The following is a 19,687-nucleotide window of genomic DNA, read 5'->3' on the forward strand; positions in this document are numbered from 1 at the left end:
ATCCATAGGAGGGGTGCCCCACTTGAGTGGGTTGAGTAACTGACATGATCTTCCTGTCCGGGTTGGCTAGAGTCAGTCTGTTATACAGTGCCTTGCGAAAGTATTCGGCCCCCTTGAACTTTGCGACCTTTTGCCACATTTCAGGCTTCAAACATAAAGATATAAAACTGTATTTTTTTGTGAAGAATCAACAGCAAGTGGGACACAATCATGAAGTGGAACAACATTTATTGGATATTTCAAACTTTTTTAACAAATCAAAAACTGAAAAATTGGGCGTGCAAAATTATTCAGCCCCTTTACTTTCAGTGCAGCAAACTCTCTCCAGAAGTTCAGTGAGGATCTCTGAATGATCCAATGTTGACCTAAATGACTAATGATGATAAATACAATCCACCTGTGTGTAATCAAGTCTCCGTATAAATGCACCTGCACTGTGATAGTCTCAGAGGTCCGTTAAAAGCGCAGAGAGCATCATGAAGAACAAGGAACACACCAGGCAAGTCCGAGATACTGTTGTGAAGAAGTTTAAAGCCAGATTTGGATACAAAAAGATTTCCCAAGCTTTAAACATCCCAAGGAGCACTGTGCAAGCGATAATATTGAAATGGAAGGAGTATCAGACCACTGCAAATCTACCAAGACCTGGCCGTCCCTCTAAACTTTCAGCTCATACAAGGAGAAGACTGATCAGAGATGCAGCCAAGAGGCCCATGATCACTCTGGATGAACTGCAGAGATCTACAGCTGAGGTGGGACACTCTGTGATCATAGGACAACAATCAGTCGTATATTGCACAAATCTGGCCATTATGGAAGAGTGGCAAGAAGAACGCCATTTCTTAAAGATATCCATAAAAAGTGTTGTTTAAAGTTTGCCACAAGCCACCTGGGAGACACACAAAACATGTGGAAGAAGGTGCTCTGGTCAGATGAAACCAAAATTGAACTTTTTGGCAACAATGCAAAACGTTATGTTTGGCATAAAAGCAACACAGCTCATCACCCTGAACACACCATCCCCACTGTCAAACATGGTGGTGGCAGCATCATGGTTTGGGCCTGCTTTTCTTCAGCAGGGACAGGGAAGATGGTTAAAATTGATGGGAAGATGGATGGAGCCAAATACAGGACCATTCTGGAAGAAAACCTGATGGAGTCTTCAAAAGACCTGAGACTGGGACGGAGATTTGTCTTCCAACAAGACAATGATCCAAAACATAAAGCAAAATCTACAATGGAATGATTCAAAAATAAACATATCCAAGTGTTAGAATGGCCAAGTCAAAGTCCAGAACTGAATCCAATCGAGAATCTGTGGAAAGAACTGTAAACTGCTGTTCACAAATACTCTCCATCCAACCTCACTGAGCTCGAGCTGTTTTGCAAGGAGGAATGGGAAAAAATGTCAGTCTCTCGATGTGCAAAACTGATAGAGACATACCCCAAGCGACTTACAGCTGTAATCGCAGCAAAAGGTGGCGCTACAAAGTATTAACTTAAGGGGGCTGAATAAGTTTGCACGCCCAATTTTTCTGTTTTTGATTTGTTAAAAAAGTTTGAAATATCCAATAAATGTTGTTCCACTTCATGATTGTGTCCCACTTGTTGATTCTTCACAAAAAAATACAGTTTTATATCTTTATGTTTGAAGCCTGAAATGTGGCAAAAGGTCGCAAAGTTCAAGGGGGCCGAATACTTTCGCAAGGCACTGTATCTGGAGTATTTCTCCTGTCTCATCCGGTGTCCTGTGTGAATTTAAATATGCTCCCTCTAATTCTTGCTCTCTCTCTTTTTCTCTGATTCTCTCTCTTTTTCTCTCTCATTCTCTCTTCTGTCGGAGGACCTGAGCCATAGGACCATGGCTCAGGACTACCTGGCCTGATGACCCCTTTTTGTCCCCAGTCCACCTGGTCATGCTGCTGATCCATTTTAAACTATTCTGCCTGTAGCTATGAAACCCTGACCTGTTCACTGGACGAGCCACCTTGTGCCGGACCTGCTGTTTTGGACTCTCTCTCTACCGCACCTGCTGTTGCTAAGTCTGAAGACCTGTTGCCCTCTACAACCACTGTGATTATTATTATCTGACCCTGCTGGTCATCTATGAACGTTTGAACATCTTGGCCATGTTCTGTTATAATCTCCACCCGGCACAGCCAGAAGAGCACTGGCCACCCCTCATAGCCTGGTTCCTGTCTACGTTTCTTCCTAGGTTCTGGCCTTTCTAGGGAGTTTTTCCTAGCCACCGTGCTTCTACATCTTCACTGCATGCTGGTTCGGTGGTTTAGGCTGGGTTTCTGTACAGCACCATGTGACATGGGCTGATGTAAAAAAGGTTTCATAAATACATTTGATTGATTGCCTAGTTAAATAAAGGTCAAATAAAATAAAAAATACAGAAAAATATTACAAAAAAATGTGGAATACCTTATCATTATAATGTTTTTATTTACAGACCCACATTCACAATATATTACATAACAATTGCAAATGATGACTTTGACCCTTCAGAAAATAATTTTCAAAAACAGACACACTAACTTCGAGCACATTACAAACTCGCATGCTTCAAAGGAAAGAAAGCATATATCCAGAATAATAAAATGTCTAGAATAAAAAGAACGCTTCACATATCCAGAATAACATAAAGAAATAAAGAGCCACATATCCAGAATAATATAAAGAAAGCATCTCATATCCAGAATAATATAAAGAAAGCGTCACATATCCAGAATAATATAAAGAAAGCGTCTCATATCCAGAATAATATAAAGAAAGCGTCTCATATCCAGAATAACATAAATCCTACAACAACTCCTATACAGTACCATAAGGTCCTCAATGTGCTCCTATACAGTACCATAAGGTCCTCAATGTGCTCCTATACAGTACCATAAGGTCCTCAATGTGCTCCTATACAGTACCATAAGGTCCTCAATGTGCTCCTATACAGTACCATAAGGTCCTCAATGTGCTCCTATACAGTACCATAAGGTCCTCAATGTGCTCCTATACAGTACCATAAGGTCCTCAATGTGCTCCTATACAGTACCATAAGGTCCTCAATGTGCTCCTATACAGTACCATAAGGTCCTCAATGTGCTCCTATACAGTACCATAAGGTCCTCAATGTGCTCCTATACAGTACCATAAGGTCCTCAATGTGCTCCTATACAGTACCATAAGGTCCTCAATGTGCTCCTATACAGTACCATAAGGTCCTCAATGTGCTCCTATACAGTACCATAAGGTCCTCAATGTGCTCCTATACAGTACCATAAGGTCCTCAATGTGCTCCTATACAGTACCATAAGGTCCTCAATGTGCTCCTATACAGTACCATAAGGTCCTCAATGTGCTCCTATACAGTACCATAAGGTCCTCAATGTGCTCCTATACAGTACCATAAGGTCCTCAATGTGCTCCTATACAGTACCATAAGGTCCTCAATGTGCTCCTATACAGTACCATAAGGTCCTCAATGTGCTCCTATACAGTACCATAAGGTCCTCAATGTGCTCCTATACAGTACCATAAGGTCCTCAATGTGCTCCTATACAGTACCATAAGGTCCTCAATGTGCTCCTATACAGTACCATAAGGTCCTCAATGTGCTCCTATACAGTACCATAAGGTCCTCAATGTGCTCCTATACAGTACCATAAGGTCCTCAATGTGCTCCTATACAGTACCATAAGGTCCTCAATGTGCTCCTATACAGTACCATAAGGTCCTCAATGTGCTCCTATACAGTACCATAAGGTCCTCAATGTGCTCCTATACAGTACCATAAGGTCCTCAATGTGCTCCTATACAGTACCATAAGGTCCTCAATGTGCTCCTATACAGTACCATAAGGTCCTCAATGTGCTCCTATACAGTACCATAAGGTCCTCAATGTGCTCCTATACAGTACCATAAGGTCCTCAATGTGCTCCTATACAGTACCATAAGGTCCTCAATGTGCTCCTATACAGTACCATAAGGTCCTCAATGTGCTCCTATACAGTACCATAAGGTCCTCAATGTGCTCCTATACAGTACCATAAGGTCCTCAATGTGCTCCGTTCAATGGTGCCAGGACAGAAACAGCAACATCAGAGCAGCAGTGTGATGGAAGTTCTTATGCTGTTTTAAAGCAGTAGGCTGTAGGCCTGGCCATTCAAACTAAAATACTAAACTACTGTATAAAACAAGTATACAATCTGTACAATCAGTTCTAGAGGATTTGGCTGTTGTGGTTCTTCTTTTATCCTTTTCTATCAAATATTTTTTAGGAAAACATTTGTTTGTCGTATTCAGCATATTTTTCACAAATTGCTTTACAGTACAAAGTTTGATATAAATCTGTGTTGAACTGCCAATAGTAAACACGTTTTGTTTCAATCAAATTCATATCTGGCAGTTTTTCAACGCACAATCAAATATTCTGTGAGGCATTTATTGTTAACACACAGGGAAACACATACTGCAGTTAAGAGGCAATGTCATGTTCTTTTTTGTCCCGTTTTGACATTCTTCGAACAGTAAAAAGATACAAGTATTTATACATCTCTGAGAGTACATCTGAAATATCACATTTGACAGATTTGAGAAATAGAAACACAAGCAGAGAGATCCAAAGCTCATGTATATACTTGCATGCAATAAACAGTGATATTAACACTGGAGAGTGACGGAATAGAGGGAATGGGACATCAATAAAACAAAGTCTCTAAAATGAATTGTCATTTTTAAATCCACAACAAATATTTATCAGAAGAACACGCTATTTAGTATAAAAACACCAATCTAACTTATTGCAGAAAATCCTGGGGCAGTGTTAATGGTCTTTTTAAATTGCTTCTTACTCTGAAGTAGGCAGAATACTGTAGTTTACACTGTCCGCTGCAAGTAAATTCAACTGCTCTAAACAAGCGAGAGGGGGTTTGTATTGACAACAATAAAAAGTGAGGAAGATATATGGTATATACCCTCAGTCCTCATTGGAAGAACCTAAAGAAGTGCTATGATGCTCTCCTACGTACAGTATTATGTTCTATTATGTACATATTTATCTTACTATTACTATCACTTGTTATTTCTGACTGGACTTTTAATGTTATTATTAAATATTAATATACTGCATTGTTGAGGGAGCATTGTTGAGGGAGCATTGTTGAGGGAGCATTGTTGAGGGAGCATTGTTAAGGGAGCATTGTTGAGGGAGCATTGTTGAGGGAGCATTGTTGAGGGAGCATTGTTGAATAAAAACATTTAAGTGTAAGGAAAACTGTAGGTGCCGATTACTGCGAGCGCTTTAGAGCCGGGGGAAGATGTTTAGGGGGGTGAGGGGTGTGGCTGAGGATCATTTTTATTGAGGGGAGGGGGATTTCTCTGCTCTGCAAACAGGAGTAATAAAGGCCTAGTTCACAAATTTTGTGGGGATTATAAAAAATCAGCACACTCAGTATCCCTACTTACCTCGGCTATATTTTACAGATTGAATCCTACTCATAGATCCATTTGTACTAATTGTGACTCTGCCAAGTACTGTAGTATGACAAGAACCAAGAAGGTCAGAGAAGAACGAGCAGAGAGACAGCATAACAAGGCTAAAATGTTCCTGACACACACAGCATAAACAATACATACATGAGAGCGTGACATAGTGTGAGCCTGTGATGTGATTTGCTTGTGACGGATATGAGAGGAGACATAAACTGATTTCAAGTAAAGAGATGAGATGTGGCGTGCGGGCGGGCGGGCTCGTGGTTCCTCAGGCCGGTCAGTGGGAGTCCCTCTGTGTCCCCATGAAGCCGGCTGGTAACCCACCGGTGTCACTCAGACAGACGTCTCACTCAAACCCTCCTGCTCTAGAGCTCAGCTGGGGTCAGAGGGGAAGACGAGAGATTGCCTGACCTCATTCAACAACAAATAGTAGGGAATAAGAGAAAACTGACCCTTATTACAGAAGCCTATGACTGTACAGCTACAGAATCTCTGGCATTGAGTACAAGCAGGCCTCCGTGAAATAGCTACATCTCCCACTAGATAGCAGGCCTATATTAAATAGCTTCATCTCCCACTAGATGGCAGGCCTATATTGAATAGCTACATCTCCCTCTAGATGGCAGGCCTATATTGAATAGCTACATCTCCCACTAGATAGCAGGCCTATATTGAATAGCTACATCTCCCTCTAGATGGCAGGCCTATATTGAATAGCTACATCTCCCACTAGATAGCAGGCCTATATTAAATAGCTACATCTCCCACTAGATGTCAGGCCTATATTAAATAGCTACATCTCCCACTAGATGGCAGGCCTATATTAAATTGCTACATCCCCCACCAGATAGCAGGCCTATATTAAATAGCTACATCTCCCACAAGATAGCAGGCCTATATTAAATAGCTACATCCCCCACCAGATGGCAGGCCTATATTAAATAGCTACATCCCCCACCAGATAGCAGGCCTATATTAAATAGCTACATCCCCCACCAGATAGCAGACCTATATTAAATAGCTACATCCCCCACCAGATGGCAGGCCTATATTAAATAGCTACATCCCCCACCAGATAGCAGACCTATATTAAATAGCTACATCTCCCACCAGCTGAGTGTTTCCAGTATAGACAGTAGAGGAGAGGTGAGGATCCACTCACCACACTGGCTTACTTGGTGATGGCGGAGGGTGATCCAGAGCGGTGGAAGTGGACTATCTGCCACTTGCCGTCACGGCGGTGCCAGATGCGTGTCTCCTCAGACTGGGCGGTGCGGGGCATGCCGTTGGTGTCGATGTACTGGGTGATGCGGATATAGGCGATGCAGGCAGCTTCCTCCCCGATAAGGTGGATGTGGGGGTTCAGGATGGTGGTGTGGACAGGCTTACTGTTCTTAGACCACACTGGGGGAGGAGTAACATACACACAAGACAACAGTCAGTCAATGAATCAGTCATTCTATGACTGCAGGAGTTATCACACTGGTTTATGACTAGGTAATCCATAGTCTCTCTCACTGATGATGATGCTGTTCCTTTACCAATGCTTTACAGAATTAATACTTGAGAGGGTTAATTCATTTCACTCTCGTTATGTTTCCCTCCATTTCTCTCTTTAATTTCTCTCTTCCTCTCTTTCTCTCTTCCTTGCTCTGTCATTTTCCCAATCAGTCCAATCAGGCTCATTGGAGCTGTTTCCTCTCGCTGGGAGAACAGTGGCTGATAAGAGAGGATTAGAGTGGAGCAGGTTCATCCATTACTCATCACAATGAGCCAAAAGCATTCAGTCTGCAGCCACTGTAGGAGCTAATGAACACTACATTCACTTACAGATAATGGCCCCAAGGTTCTGTTCTCCACAACTTCCTGTAATCCTAACCACATCTCACGAAATAGAAATTACATTTTGTCACCTATTATGGAAATCATAAGCTAGAGCTTATGAGCACATATAAACGACTATTAAAGCATATTCCAAAAAAGCCCTGAATGCTGATTGGCTGACAGCTGTAGTATATCAGACCGTATACCACAGGTATGACAAAACATTTTATTTTTACTGTCTTACTTACATTGGTAACCAGTTTATAATAGCAATATGGCATCTCTGGGGGGTTTGTGGTATATGGCCAATATACCACGGCTAAGGGCTGTATCTAGGAAGAACAGCCCTTAGTCGTGGTATGTTGTCCATATACCACACCCCCTCGTGCCCTATTGCTTAATTATACTATAGTGTGTATAATATGGATACACCCCCTTCACTGGGAGTGTAAATGAGTTGTTAGTGCTGTATAGCAAGAGATTTGCAGCCCTCCTGTCTGTGTACAGCTCTGGGATTTGATGATATATCCCAAACAATTCAACACAGGTTTCCTGTAGCTTGAAACTGTCTGTGTATAATGTAAAATTTGAATTTTGAAATTGATATAGTAGGAGGGAGGGAGGCAAGGAGAGAGCAATGCAACTTACAGTTCTCAAAGTAGAAGCGATGGAAGTCCAGGCCTTCCACCAGATTACCCAGAGCTTCTGGCTCAAACGCTGTCACACTGGGGTCACACATTTTACTATAGGGGGGAGAGAGAGAGAGAGAGAGAGAGAGAGAGAGAGAGAGAGAGAGAGAGATCATGAGAGAGAGTGAGAGAGAGACAGAGAAGCAGACATATATGAGTCAGGGATGAAGACAGTGAGACAACAGGAGAGAAAAAGAGCATGGGTTATCTTCCCTTCTGCTCTTTGGAATGTTTCAGTGAAGCGACGAGGCTGACCCTCCACGGGGTATTACTGCTCTTTGGAATGTTTCAGTGAAGCGACGAGGCTGACCCTCCACGCAGTATTACTGCTCTTTGGAATGTTTCAGTGAAGCGACGAGGCTGACCCTCCACGCAGTATTACTGCTCTTTGGAATGTTTCAGTGAAGCGACGAGGCTGACCCTCCACGCAGTATTACTGCTCTTTGGAATGTTTCAGTGAAGCGACGAGGCTGACCCTCCACGCAGTATTACTGCTCTTTGGAATGCTTCAGTGAAGCGACGAGGCTGACCCTCCACGCAGTATTACTGCTCTTTGGAATGTTTCAGTGAAGCGACGAGGCTGACCCTCCACGCAGTATTACTGCTCTTTGGAATGTTTCAGTGAAGCGACGAGGCTGACCCTCCATGCAGTGTTACTGCTCTTTGGAATGTTTCAGTGAAGCGACGAGGCTGACCCTCCACGCAGTGTTACTGCTCTTTGGAATGTTTCAGTGAAGCGACGAGGCTGACCCTCCACGGGGTATTACTGCTCTTTGGAATGCTTCAGTGAAGCGACGAGGCTGACCCTCCACGCAGTATTACTGCTCTTTGGAATGCTTCAGTGAAGCGACGAGGCTGACCCTCCACGCAGTATTACTGCTCTTTGGAATGTTTCAGTGAAGCGACGAGACTGACCCTCCACGGGGTATTACTGCTCTTTGGAATGTTTCAGTGAAGCGACGAGGCTGACCCTCCACGGGGTATTACTGCTCTTTGGAATGCTTCAGTGAAGCGACGAGGCTGACCCTCCACGCAGTATTACTGCTCTTTGGAATGCTTCAGTGAAGCGACGAGGCTGACCCTCCACGCAGTATTACTGCTCTTTGGAATGTTTCAGTGAAGCGACGAGGCTGACCCTCCACGGGGTATTACTGCTCTTTGGAATGCTTCAGTGAAGCGACGAGGCTGACCCTCCACGCAGTATTACTGCTCTTTGGAATGCTTCAGTGAAGCGACGAGGCTGACCCTCCATGCAGTGTTACTGCTCTTTGGAATGTTTCAGTGAAGCGACGAGGCTGACCCTCCATGCAGTGTTACTGCTCTTTGGAATGCTTCAGTGAAGCGACGAGGCTGACCCTCCACGCAGTATTACTGCTCGTTGGAATGTTTCAGTGAAGCGACGAGGCTGACCCTCCAATGCAGTGTTACTGCTCTTTGGAATGTTTCAGTGAAGCGACGAGGCTGACCCTCCACGCAGTATTACTGCTCTTTGGAATGCTTCAGTGAAGCGACGAGGCTGACCCTCCACGGGGTATTACTGCTCACGTAGTATTTTGGCACATGTGACTCGATACTGTGGAAAAATGTCAGTGTTTTGCGTGTCCATGGCAGATCGCTGAATGGTTGTAAAAGGGTTGAGCGTGCAGGGAGCAGATTCTTTCCAGGCCTTTGTAATTGGCAGACAGCGTTATCATGACTGTGGAACTATAACAACCACAGCAAAAACGATCCCTCCCTGGATGGGAATTTTACTCTCTTGGATTTGAACAGATGCTCCAAGATGTGACAGACAAGTGACGGACAGGCTGGGGTGTTGTTACTCCCCTCAGGATGCTAAGTCTGGAGGCAAACTGCTGCTGAATAGGAATATATCTGTCACGGTGTAGTGGGCTTGTGGGAGGGTCACACTACTCAAACACTTCAGATAGGCTATTGGGATATAGACATTTACTGTTTACTCAGAGCTGCATCAGCTAGAGTTGAATGAAATACAATGGCCTTGTTATTCATATGGTTCACACAGAGGGATCTATTTTAACAAACGTAACTTATGGTAAATCTAAGCGCTGGAGGTAGTGCTATAGGTCCAGGGGTGTGTCCGAAATATTTGAGCTATTTTCACAGCCGTTATTATGAGTGCAATAGCTGGCGGTGCCGTGAAAGGGCTGGGTTTTGATGAATAAACAAGTTGTACGTGTGACGAGGGCTTGGTCACTCACTGGCCATTCAAGGCATTGCATGGATGTGCTTGTCTCCAGCTCTGTAGGTTATTGACGATCTTTGCGTTGTCATCAACTCCAATTCGGCTAGGGGCACGGAATGTTCTAGTCCTAGTCCATTGTGGATTGATTCTACAGTTGATTTAATAGCATAGGCTACAGTAACGAGTAATAGTAACACACAAAGAAATATCCAGTGTTGCTCAATATGTTTGGAGTGTTTACATGTCGCACTTCACCTCAAATAAAAAATACTAGGCTCCCAGAAATGTGTGAGGTAGGTTCTCAATAAAGCAGATATTTTCTCAGCCTTGATATGGCCTTATAGGACTGAACTTTTTGAATAGCTAACACTTGTTTTTTTAAACACCCATCGAGTTGCTTCAACTAATTATTATTAAGTAACTGGTTCCACAGCCTGTTGTTTTGTTTACTCAACTTTTGTGACCTGAACTTAAGATTTTTAGTTGAGCCAAACTTAACTCCAACATGAGAAAACATAGGCAAAAATACTGTATATTAAAAATGATGCGTTTGCTCAATTTGTCTCATATGTTAGTTCAACTACAAATTATTATTTTTGGCATCTTACCCCGAAAAAAAGGGGTGGAACTAATTACACACACAGAGTGCTTTTAACATTGTGTTTTCAATGTACATATTTGACACATTTTGACTATATAGTGCTTGATCTATTATATAGTCATTATTATTCAACATGTCTTCAACTGTGAGTGAACAGTGAGTGAACAGTGAGTGAACAGTGAGTGAAGAGTGAGTGAACAGTGAGTGAACAGTGAGTGAATGGGTGCAGTATGTGGTCTGTTTACTTACGTGTAGCTCTCAAAGTCTCCATTGCTGATGGCTTCTATGAGCTGCTCTGTTACCTTGATGATCTCCTGTTTCCTCACTGAAACATAGACACACCGTTCTGACACATCGTTCTGACACACCGTTCTGACACACCGTTCTGACACACCGTTCTGACACACCGTTCTGACACATCGTTCTGACACACCGTTCTGACACACCGTTCTGACACACCGTTCTGACACACCGTTCTGACACACCGTTCTGACACACCGTTCTGACACACCGTTCTGACACACCGCTCTGACACACAGCTCTGACACACCGTTTTGACACACAGCTCTGACACACCGTTTTGACACACAGCTCTGACACACCGTTCTGACACACAGCTCTGACACACAGCTCTGACACACCGTTTTGACACACAGCTCTGACACACCGTTCTGACACACAGCTCTGACACACCGTTCTGACACACAGCACTGACACACCGTTCTGACACACAGCACTGACACACAGCTCTGACACACCGTTCTGACACACAGCTCTGACACACCGTTCTGACACACAGCACTGACACACAGCTCTGACACACCGTTCTGACACACTGCTCTGACACACCGTTCTGACACACAGCACTGACACACGGTTCTGACACACAGCACTGACACACAGCTCTGACACACCGTTCTGACACACAGCTCTGACACACCGTTTTGACACACAGCACTGACACACAGCTCTGACACACCGTTCTGACACACAGCACTGACACACCGTTCTGACACACAGCTCTAACACATCGTTCTGACACACAGCACTGACACACCGTTCTGACACACCGTTCTGGCACACCGTTTTGACACACAGCTCTAACACATCGTTCTGACACACAGCACTGACACACCGTTCTGACACACCGTTCTGACACACCGTTCTGGCACACAGCTCTGACACCATTCTGGCACACAGCTCTGACACCATTCTGACACACAACTCTGACACACCATTCTGACACCATTCTGACACACCGTTCTGGCACGCAGCTCTATACTGAGAACTGCTGACAACAAGCACCATGATGAATAGGACTGTAGGACTGTAGGACTGCAGGACTAGGACTGTAGGACTGTAGGACTAGGACTGTAGGACTGTAGGACTAGGACTGTAGGACTGTAGGACTAGGACTGTAGGACTGTAGGACTGTAGGACTGTAGGACTGCAGGACTAGGACTGTAGGACTGTAGGACTAGGACTGTAGGACTGTAGGACTAGGACTGTAGGACTGTAGGACTAGGACTGTAGGACTGTAGGACTGTAGGACTGCAGGACTAGGACTGTAGGACTGTAGGACTAGGACTGTAGGACTGTAGGACTAGGACTGTAGGACTGTAGGACTAGGACTGTAGGACTGTAGGACTAGGACTGTAGGACTGTAGGACTAGGACTGTAGGACTGTAGGACTGTAGGACTGTAGGACTGCAGGACTAGGACTGTAGGACTGTAGGACTGTAGGACTGTAGGACTGCAGGACTAGGACTGTAGGACTGTAGGACTGTAGGACTGTAGGACTGTAGGACTGCAGGACTGTAGGACTGCAGGACTAGGACTGTAGGACTGTAGGACTGTAGGACTGTAGGACTGCAGGACTAGGACTGTAGGACTGTAGGACTGTAGGACTGTAGGACTGTAGGACTGCAGGACTAGGACTGTAGGACTGTAGGACTGTAGGACTGTAGGACTGTAGGACTGTAGGACTGCAGGACTAGGACTGTAGGACTGTAGGACTGCAGTATTCCTGGCACTGGAATAAATAAATGAGTTGTTCCTGCTGTATAGCAACAGTTTATATTTAGCTTTGTAGACCTTTTGTACAGACCTGGGATGTGTGCATGTGTGTGTGTTGTCTGTTTGTGTGTGTGTGTGTCTGCCTGCTGCCTCTCAGTGCTTTGTTGAGTGTGAGGGGGCTGTTCTCTGCCCACGCTGAGAGATGCACTGTGCCAGCAGAGAGAGCTTCACTCCCACCAGCTCTGGGTTGCAGCTCAGAGTTGGGAAAGCAAGGTCGTGCCTTGCATATGGTGAAGAGGGGACGCTCACAGAGGGTTACATCCTCACAGTTTGTCCTCCTAACTCCCTCTTTCTCTTCAGTAAATACAGAACTGGGAGAATTCAAACTACCTAGAAATCAGTAGAATGCAGATGATATTTGACATACAGTAGCTATTCGAGACTATGCCAGTGATTGACTGTCATAGCTAGAAAATTATCTGGTACACATGTTTATATCCCTTGTCATGCACTTCAGGAAGTCTTTCATCTCTCTCTCTCTCTCTCTCTCTCTCTCTCTCTCTCTCTCTCTCTCTCTCTCTCTCTCTCTCTCTCTCTCTCTCTCTCTCTCTCTCTCTCTCTCTCTCTCTCTCTCTCTCTCTCTCTCTCTCTCTCTCTCTCTCTCTCTCTCTCTCTCTCTCTCTCTCTCTACAGTGTCTCTGCATCGCCCACTCTCCACCTACACAGTTTCTCTGCATCGCCCACTCTCCACCTACACAGTGTCTCTGCATCGCCCACTCTCCACCTACACAGTTGTCTCTGCATCTCCCATCTCCCACTCTCCACCTACACAGTGTCTCTGCATCGCCCACTCTCCACCTACACAGTGTCTCTGCATCGCCCACTCTCCACCTACACAGTTTCTCTGCATCTCCCACTCTCCACCTACACAGCGTCTCTGCATCGCCCACTCTCCACCTACACAGTTTCTCTGCAGTGTCTCGCCCACTCTCCACCTACACAGTGTCTCTGCATCGCCACAGTGTCTCTCCACCTACACAGTGTCTCTGTCCACCTCTGCTCTCGCCCACTCTCCACCTACACAGTGTCTCTGCATCGCCCACTCTCCACCTACACAGTGTCTCTGCATCGCCCACTCCACCTCCACCTCCACCACAGTGTCTCTGCAGTGTCTCTGCGCCCACTCTCCACATACACAGTGTCTCTGCATCGCCCACTCTCCACCTACACAGTGTCTCTGCATCGCCCACTCTCCACCTACACAGTGTCTCTGCATCGCCCACTCTCCACCTACACAGTGTCTCTGCATCGCCCACTCTCCACCTACACAGTGTCTCTGCATCTCCCACTCTCCACCTACACAGTTTCTCTGCATCTCCCACTCTCCACCTACACAGTGTCTCTGCATCGCCCACTCTCCACCTACACAGTGTCTCTGCATCGCCCACTCTCCACCTACACAGTGTCTCTGCATCGCCCACTCTCCACCTACACAGTGTCTCTGCATCGCCCACTCTCCACCTACACAGTGTCTCTGCATCGCCCACTCTCCACCTACACAGTGTCTCTGCATCGCCCACCTCTCCACAGTGTCTCTGCATCGCCCACTCTCCACATACACAGCGTCTCTGCACTCTCCGCCCACTCTCCACCTCCACCACACAGTCTCTGCATCGCCCACTCTCCACCTACACAGCAGTGTCTCTGCATCGCCCACTCTCCACCTACACAGTGTCTCTGCATCGCCCACTCTCCACCTACACAGTGTCTCTGCATCGCCCACTCTCCACCTACACAGTGTCTCTGCATCGCCCACTCTCCACCTACACAGTGTCTCTGCATCGCCCACTCTCCACCTACACAGTCTCTGCATCGCCCACTCTCCACCTACACAGTGTCTCTGCATCGCCCACTCTCCACCTACACAGTGTCTCTGCATCGCCCACTCTCCACCTACACAGTGTCTCTGCATCGCCCACTCTCCACCTACACAGTGTCTCTGCATCGCCCACTCTCCACCTACACAGTGTCTCTGCATCGCCCACTCTCCACATACACAGCGTCTCTGCATCGCCCACTCTCCACATACACAGTGTCTCTGCATTGCCCACTCTCCACCTACACAGTGTCTCTGCATCGCCCACTCTCCACCTACACAGCGTCTCTGCATCGCCCACTCTCCACCTACACAGCGTCTCTGCATCGCCCACTCTCCACCTACACAGTGTCTCTGCATCGCCCACTCTCCACCTACACAGCGCCCACTCTCCACCTACACAGTGTCTCTGCATCGCCCACTCTCCACCTACACAGTGTCTCTGCATCGCCCACTCTCCACCTACACAGCGTCTCTGCAGTGTCGCCCACTCTCCACCTACACAGTGTCTCTGCATCGCCCACTCTCCACCTACACAGTGTCTCTGCATCGCCCACTCTCCACCTACACAGTGTCTCTGCATCGCCCACTCTCCACCTCCACACAGTGTCTCTCTGCCCACTCTCCACCTACACATTGCCCACTCTCCACCTACACAGTCTCTGCATCGCCCACTCTCCACCTACACAGTGTCTCTGCACCTACACGCCCACTCTCCACCTACACAGTGTCTCTGCATCGCCCACTCTCCACCTACACAGTGTCTCTGCATCGCCCACTCTCCACCTACACAGTGTCTCTGCATCGCCCACTCTCCACCTACACAGTGTCTCTGCATCGCCCACTCTCCACATACACAGCAGTGTCTCTGCATCGCCCACTCTCCACATACACACATCGCCCACTCTCCACCTACACAGTGTCTCTGCATCGCCCACTCTCCACCTACACAGCGTCTCTGCATCGCCCACTCTCCACCTACACAGCGTCTCTGCATCGCCCACTCTCCACCTACACAGTGTCTCTGCATCGCCCACTCTCCACCTACACAGTGTCTCTGCATCGCCCACTCTCCACCTACACAGTGTCACTGCATCGCCCACTCTCCACCTACACAGTGTCTCTGCATCGCCCACTCTCCACCTACACAGTGTCTCTGCATCGCCCACTCTCCACCTACACAGTGTCTCTGCATCGCCCACTCTCCACCTATCTATTTATTCCAATTCCATAGAACACGGATGCTCAGACTGGCATAAGCAACAGCAATGCAACTCCACCACCAGCTTTATAGAACTGACTTACCCGTATTCATTCATGAGAGTACTGCCTCAGTCAAGCTATTAAATAGAATTCCATACAGCAGCTATTTGCATTGCTTTATTAACTGAAATGTTTTCACAGTAGCCAATCGTCATGGTAGACCCTTCTCGAAAAACATAAGGCAGAGATTGTCAATCTGTTCTCCCCCTCTGTTCGGTTGTCAGTCATGTAAATGGACTGTAACTGAAGTAAGAGTGAACCTATCCACAGCAGTGTTGTGCTGGTTTTAGGGTTATTTTTAGCATTATCGAGTATCACTTCCTGAGCCAGAGAAAGCCACATCTCAACTGCTTAATATGTGAGTGTGTGCAACATATATGACCCCTGTAGGATATCTGTTTAGTTTAGCAGAGCTATATTCCCCCTGACAGCCCTGTCCTATTAACATGTTCAGACTGCTAGTGGTGAGGCGATGAGAGGTGAGAGGAGGGGAGAACCTTACCTCTGGTGTCTTCGTCCTCAATAGTGGTGTTGGTGCTTTCAGAGGATTCCTAGAAACGACACACACAGACGGGTTCAGAGATTCACACTCAATCATAGAAAGTGGTATTCTCTCCACACCAGGAAGTGGAAGAGCCGGGTCAACACAACACACACCTCCAACAGACAGACAGCTGCCTTCCTGTCTGCACCTTTAAGAGAGAGAGAGAACGGGCTGTTTGGTTATTTCTGAGGTCCAGCTGGTTAGGAGTAGGGTGAGATATGGGAGGGAGGGAAACACCTAGAGAAGGAGAGATGTGTTACCCCCACAATGAACCCCCAAGAGCATATCAAAAAGCATCGGGATTTGGCAACATTAGAGATGGGATGGTCACACACAAAAACAAAAAGAAAGTCCAGCTCCATTTTGAATGACAGCTTTATTCGCTTGTTCATTGGTTCGTTTGGATTTTTTAAAGCTATTATCACTTTCCCTGTTAGGTGGAAAGCCGAGAGGAGTGGCCGAGAGGCGTGGCCAAGAGGCGTGGTCAAGAGGGTGGGGAATATCACACTCACCATCAGCTGGACGCTGGAACTGGACTTCCTTTTCTGGAAGAGAAATGAGAAGAGGTTAGACAGGAACACACAGGATGAGATGGAGACGCCAGGGAGCAACAGAGGGAGAAGAGGGACACCTCCATGCTGCAGAGGGAGGAGAGGGACACCTCCATGTTACGGAGGGAGGAGGGGGACACCTCTAGGCTGCAGAGGGAGAAGAGGGACACCTCCATGCTGCAGAGGGAGGAGAGGGACACCTCCATGTTACGGAGGGAGGAGGGGGACACCTCCATGTTACGGAGGGAGGAGGGGGACACCTCCATGCTGCAGAGGGAGAAGAGGGACACCTCCATGCTGCGGAGGGAGGAGAGGGACACCTCCATGCTGCGGAGGGAGGAGAGGGACACCTCTATGCTGCGGAGGGAGCAGAGGGACACCTCCATGCTACGGAGGGAGGAGAGGCACACCTCCATGCTACGGATGGAGGAGAGGGACACCTCCATGCTACGGAGGGAGGAGAGGGACACCTCCATGCTGCGGAGGGAGGAGAGGACACCTCCATGCTGTGGAGGGAGGAGAGGGACACCTTCATGCTGTGGAGGGAGGAGAGGGACACCTCCATGCTACGGAGGGAGGAGAGGGACACCTCCATGCTGCGGAGGGAGGAGAGGGACACCTCCATGCTACGGAGGGAGGAGAGGGACACCTCCATGCTGCGGAGGGAGGAGAGGGACACCTCCATGTTACGGAGGGAGGAGAGGGACACCTCCATGCTGCGGAGCGGAGGGAGGAGAGGGACACCTCTATGCTGCGGAGGGAGGAGAGGGACACCTCCATGCAGCGGAGGGAGGAGAGGGACACCTCCATGCTGCGGAGGGAGGAGAGGGACACCTCCATGTTACGGAGGGAGGAGAGGGACACCTCCATGCTGCGGAGGGAGGAGAGGGACACCTCCATGCAGCGGAGGGAGGAGAGGGACACCTCCATGCTGCGGAGGGAGGAGAGGGACACCTCCATGCTGCGGAGGGAGGAGAGGGACACCTCCATGCTGCGGAGGGAGGAGAGGGACACCTCCATGCAGCGGAGGGAGGAGAGGGACACCTCTATGCTGCGGAGGGAGGAGAGGGACACCTCCATGTTACGGAGGGAGGAGAGGGACACCATGCTGCGGAGGGAGGAGAGGGACACCTCCATGCTGCGGAGGGAGGAGAGGGACACCTCCATGCTACGGAGGGAGGAGAGGGACACCTCCATGCTACGGAGGGAGGAGAGGGACACCTCCATGCTACGGAGGGAGGAGAGGGACACCTCCATGCTGCGGAGGGAGGAGAGGCACACCTCCATGCTACGGAGGGAGGAGAGGGACACCTCCATGCTGCGGAGGGAGGGAGGAGAGGGACACCTCTATGCTGCGGAGGGAGGAGAGGGACACCTCCATGCAGCGGAGGGAGGAGAGGGACACCTCCATGTTGCGGAGGGAGGAGAGGGACACCTCCATGTTACGGAGGGAGGAGAGGGACACCTCCATGCTGCGGAGGGAGGAGAGGGACACCTCCATGCTGCGGAGGGAGGAGAGGGACACCTCCATGCAGCGGAGGGAGGAGAGGGACACCTCCATGCTGCGGAGGGAGGAGAGGGACACCTCCATGCTGCGGAGGGAGGAGAGGGACACCTCCATGCAGCGGAGGGAGGAGAGGGACACCTCCATGCTGCGGAGGGAGGAGAGGGACACCTCCATGCAGCGGAGGGAGGAGAGGGACACCTCCATGTTACGGAGGGAGGAGAGGGACACCTCCATGCTGCGGAGGGAGGAGAGGCACACCTCCATGCAGCGGAGGGAGGAGAGGGACACCTCCATGCTGCGGAGGGAGGAGAGGGACACCTCCATGTTACGGAGGGAGGAGAGGGACACCTCCATGTTACGGAGGGAGGAGAGGGACACCTCCATGCTGCGGAGGGAGGAGAGGCACACCTCCATGCAGCGGAGGGAGGAGAGGGACACCTCCATGCTGCGGAGGGAGGAGAGGGACACCTCCATGCAGCGGAGGGAGGAGAGGGACACCATGCTGCGGAGGGAGGAGGGGGACACCTCTATGCAGCGGAGGGAGGAGAGGGACACCTCCATGTTACGGAGGGAGGAGAGGGACACCTCCATGCAGCGGAGGGAGGAGAGGGACACCTCATGCAGCGGAGGGAGGAGAGGGACACCTCCATGCTACGGAGGGAGGAGAGGGACACCTCCATGCAGCGGAGGGAGGAGAGGGACACCTCCATGCAGCGGAGGGAGGAGAGGGACACCTCTATGCTGTGGAGGGAGGAGAGGGACACCTCCATGTTACGGAGGGAGGAGAGGGACACCTCCATGTTACGGAGGGAGGAGAGGGACACCTCCATGCAGCGGAGGGAGGAGAGGGACACCTCCATGTTACGGAGGGAGGAGAGGGACACCTCCATGCAGCGGAGGGAGGAGAGGGACACCTCCATGTTACGGAGGGAGGAGAGGGACACCTCCATGCAGCGGAGGGAGGAGAGGGACACCTCCATGCTGCGGAGGGAGGAGAGGGACACCTCCATGCAGCGGAGGAGGAGAGGGACACCTCCATGCAGCGGAGGGAGGAGAGGGACACCTCCATGCAGCGGAGGGAGGAGAGGGACACCTCCATGCTGCGGAGGGAGGAGTGGGA

At 48.6% G+C, this 19,687-nt stretch overlaps 1 protein-coding gene across 8 annotated transcripts in view; it reads right to left on the minus strand.

The window, feature by feature from the left end:
* Positions 1-2,427: 2,427 nt before the first annotated feature.
* Positions 2,428-19,687, minus strand: part of camk2a (calcium/calmodulin-dependent protein kinase II alpha) — a 133,884-nt gene continuing 116,624 nt past the window's right edge. Inside the window, exons 14-19 of one of the 8 annotated variants that reach the window (XM_052520670.1) lie at positions 17,022-17,054; positions 16,468-16,516; positions 11,060-11,135; positions 7,966-8,060; positions 6,669-6,897; positions 2,428-5,869 (exon numbers count right to left, since the gene is read on the minus strand). In XM_052520670.1, coding sequence (XP_052376630.1) covers positions 5,866-5,869; positions 6,669-6,897; positions 7,966-8,060; positions 11,060-11,135; positions 16,468-16,516; positions 17,022-17,054 — 486 coding nt within the window. In that variant the 3' untranslated portion in view covers positions 2,428-5,865. Of the gene's footprint in view, positions 5,941-6,655; positions 6,898-7,965; positions 8,061-11,059; positions 11,136-16,467; positions 16,517-17,021; positions 17,055-19,687 lie in introns of all 8 variants that reach the window. The other 7 variants (XM_052520664.1, XM_052520666.1, XM_052520668.1 and 4 more) reach the window with 7 other exon arrangements.

This window comes from Oncorhynchus keta, chromosome 6 (assembly GCF_023373465.1).
Source record: "Oncorhynchus keta strain PuntledgeMale-10-30-2019 chromosome 6, Oket_V2, whole genome shotgun sequence".
Lineage (NCBI taxonomy): Eukaryota > Metazoa > Chordata > Actinopteri > Salmoniformes > Salmonidae > Oncorhynchus > Oncorhynchus keta.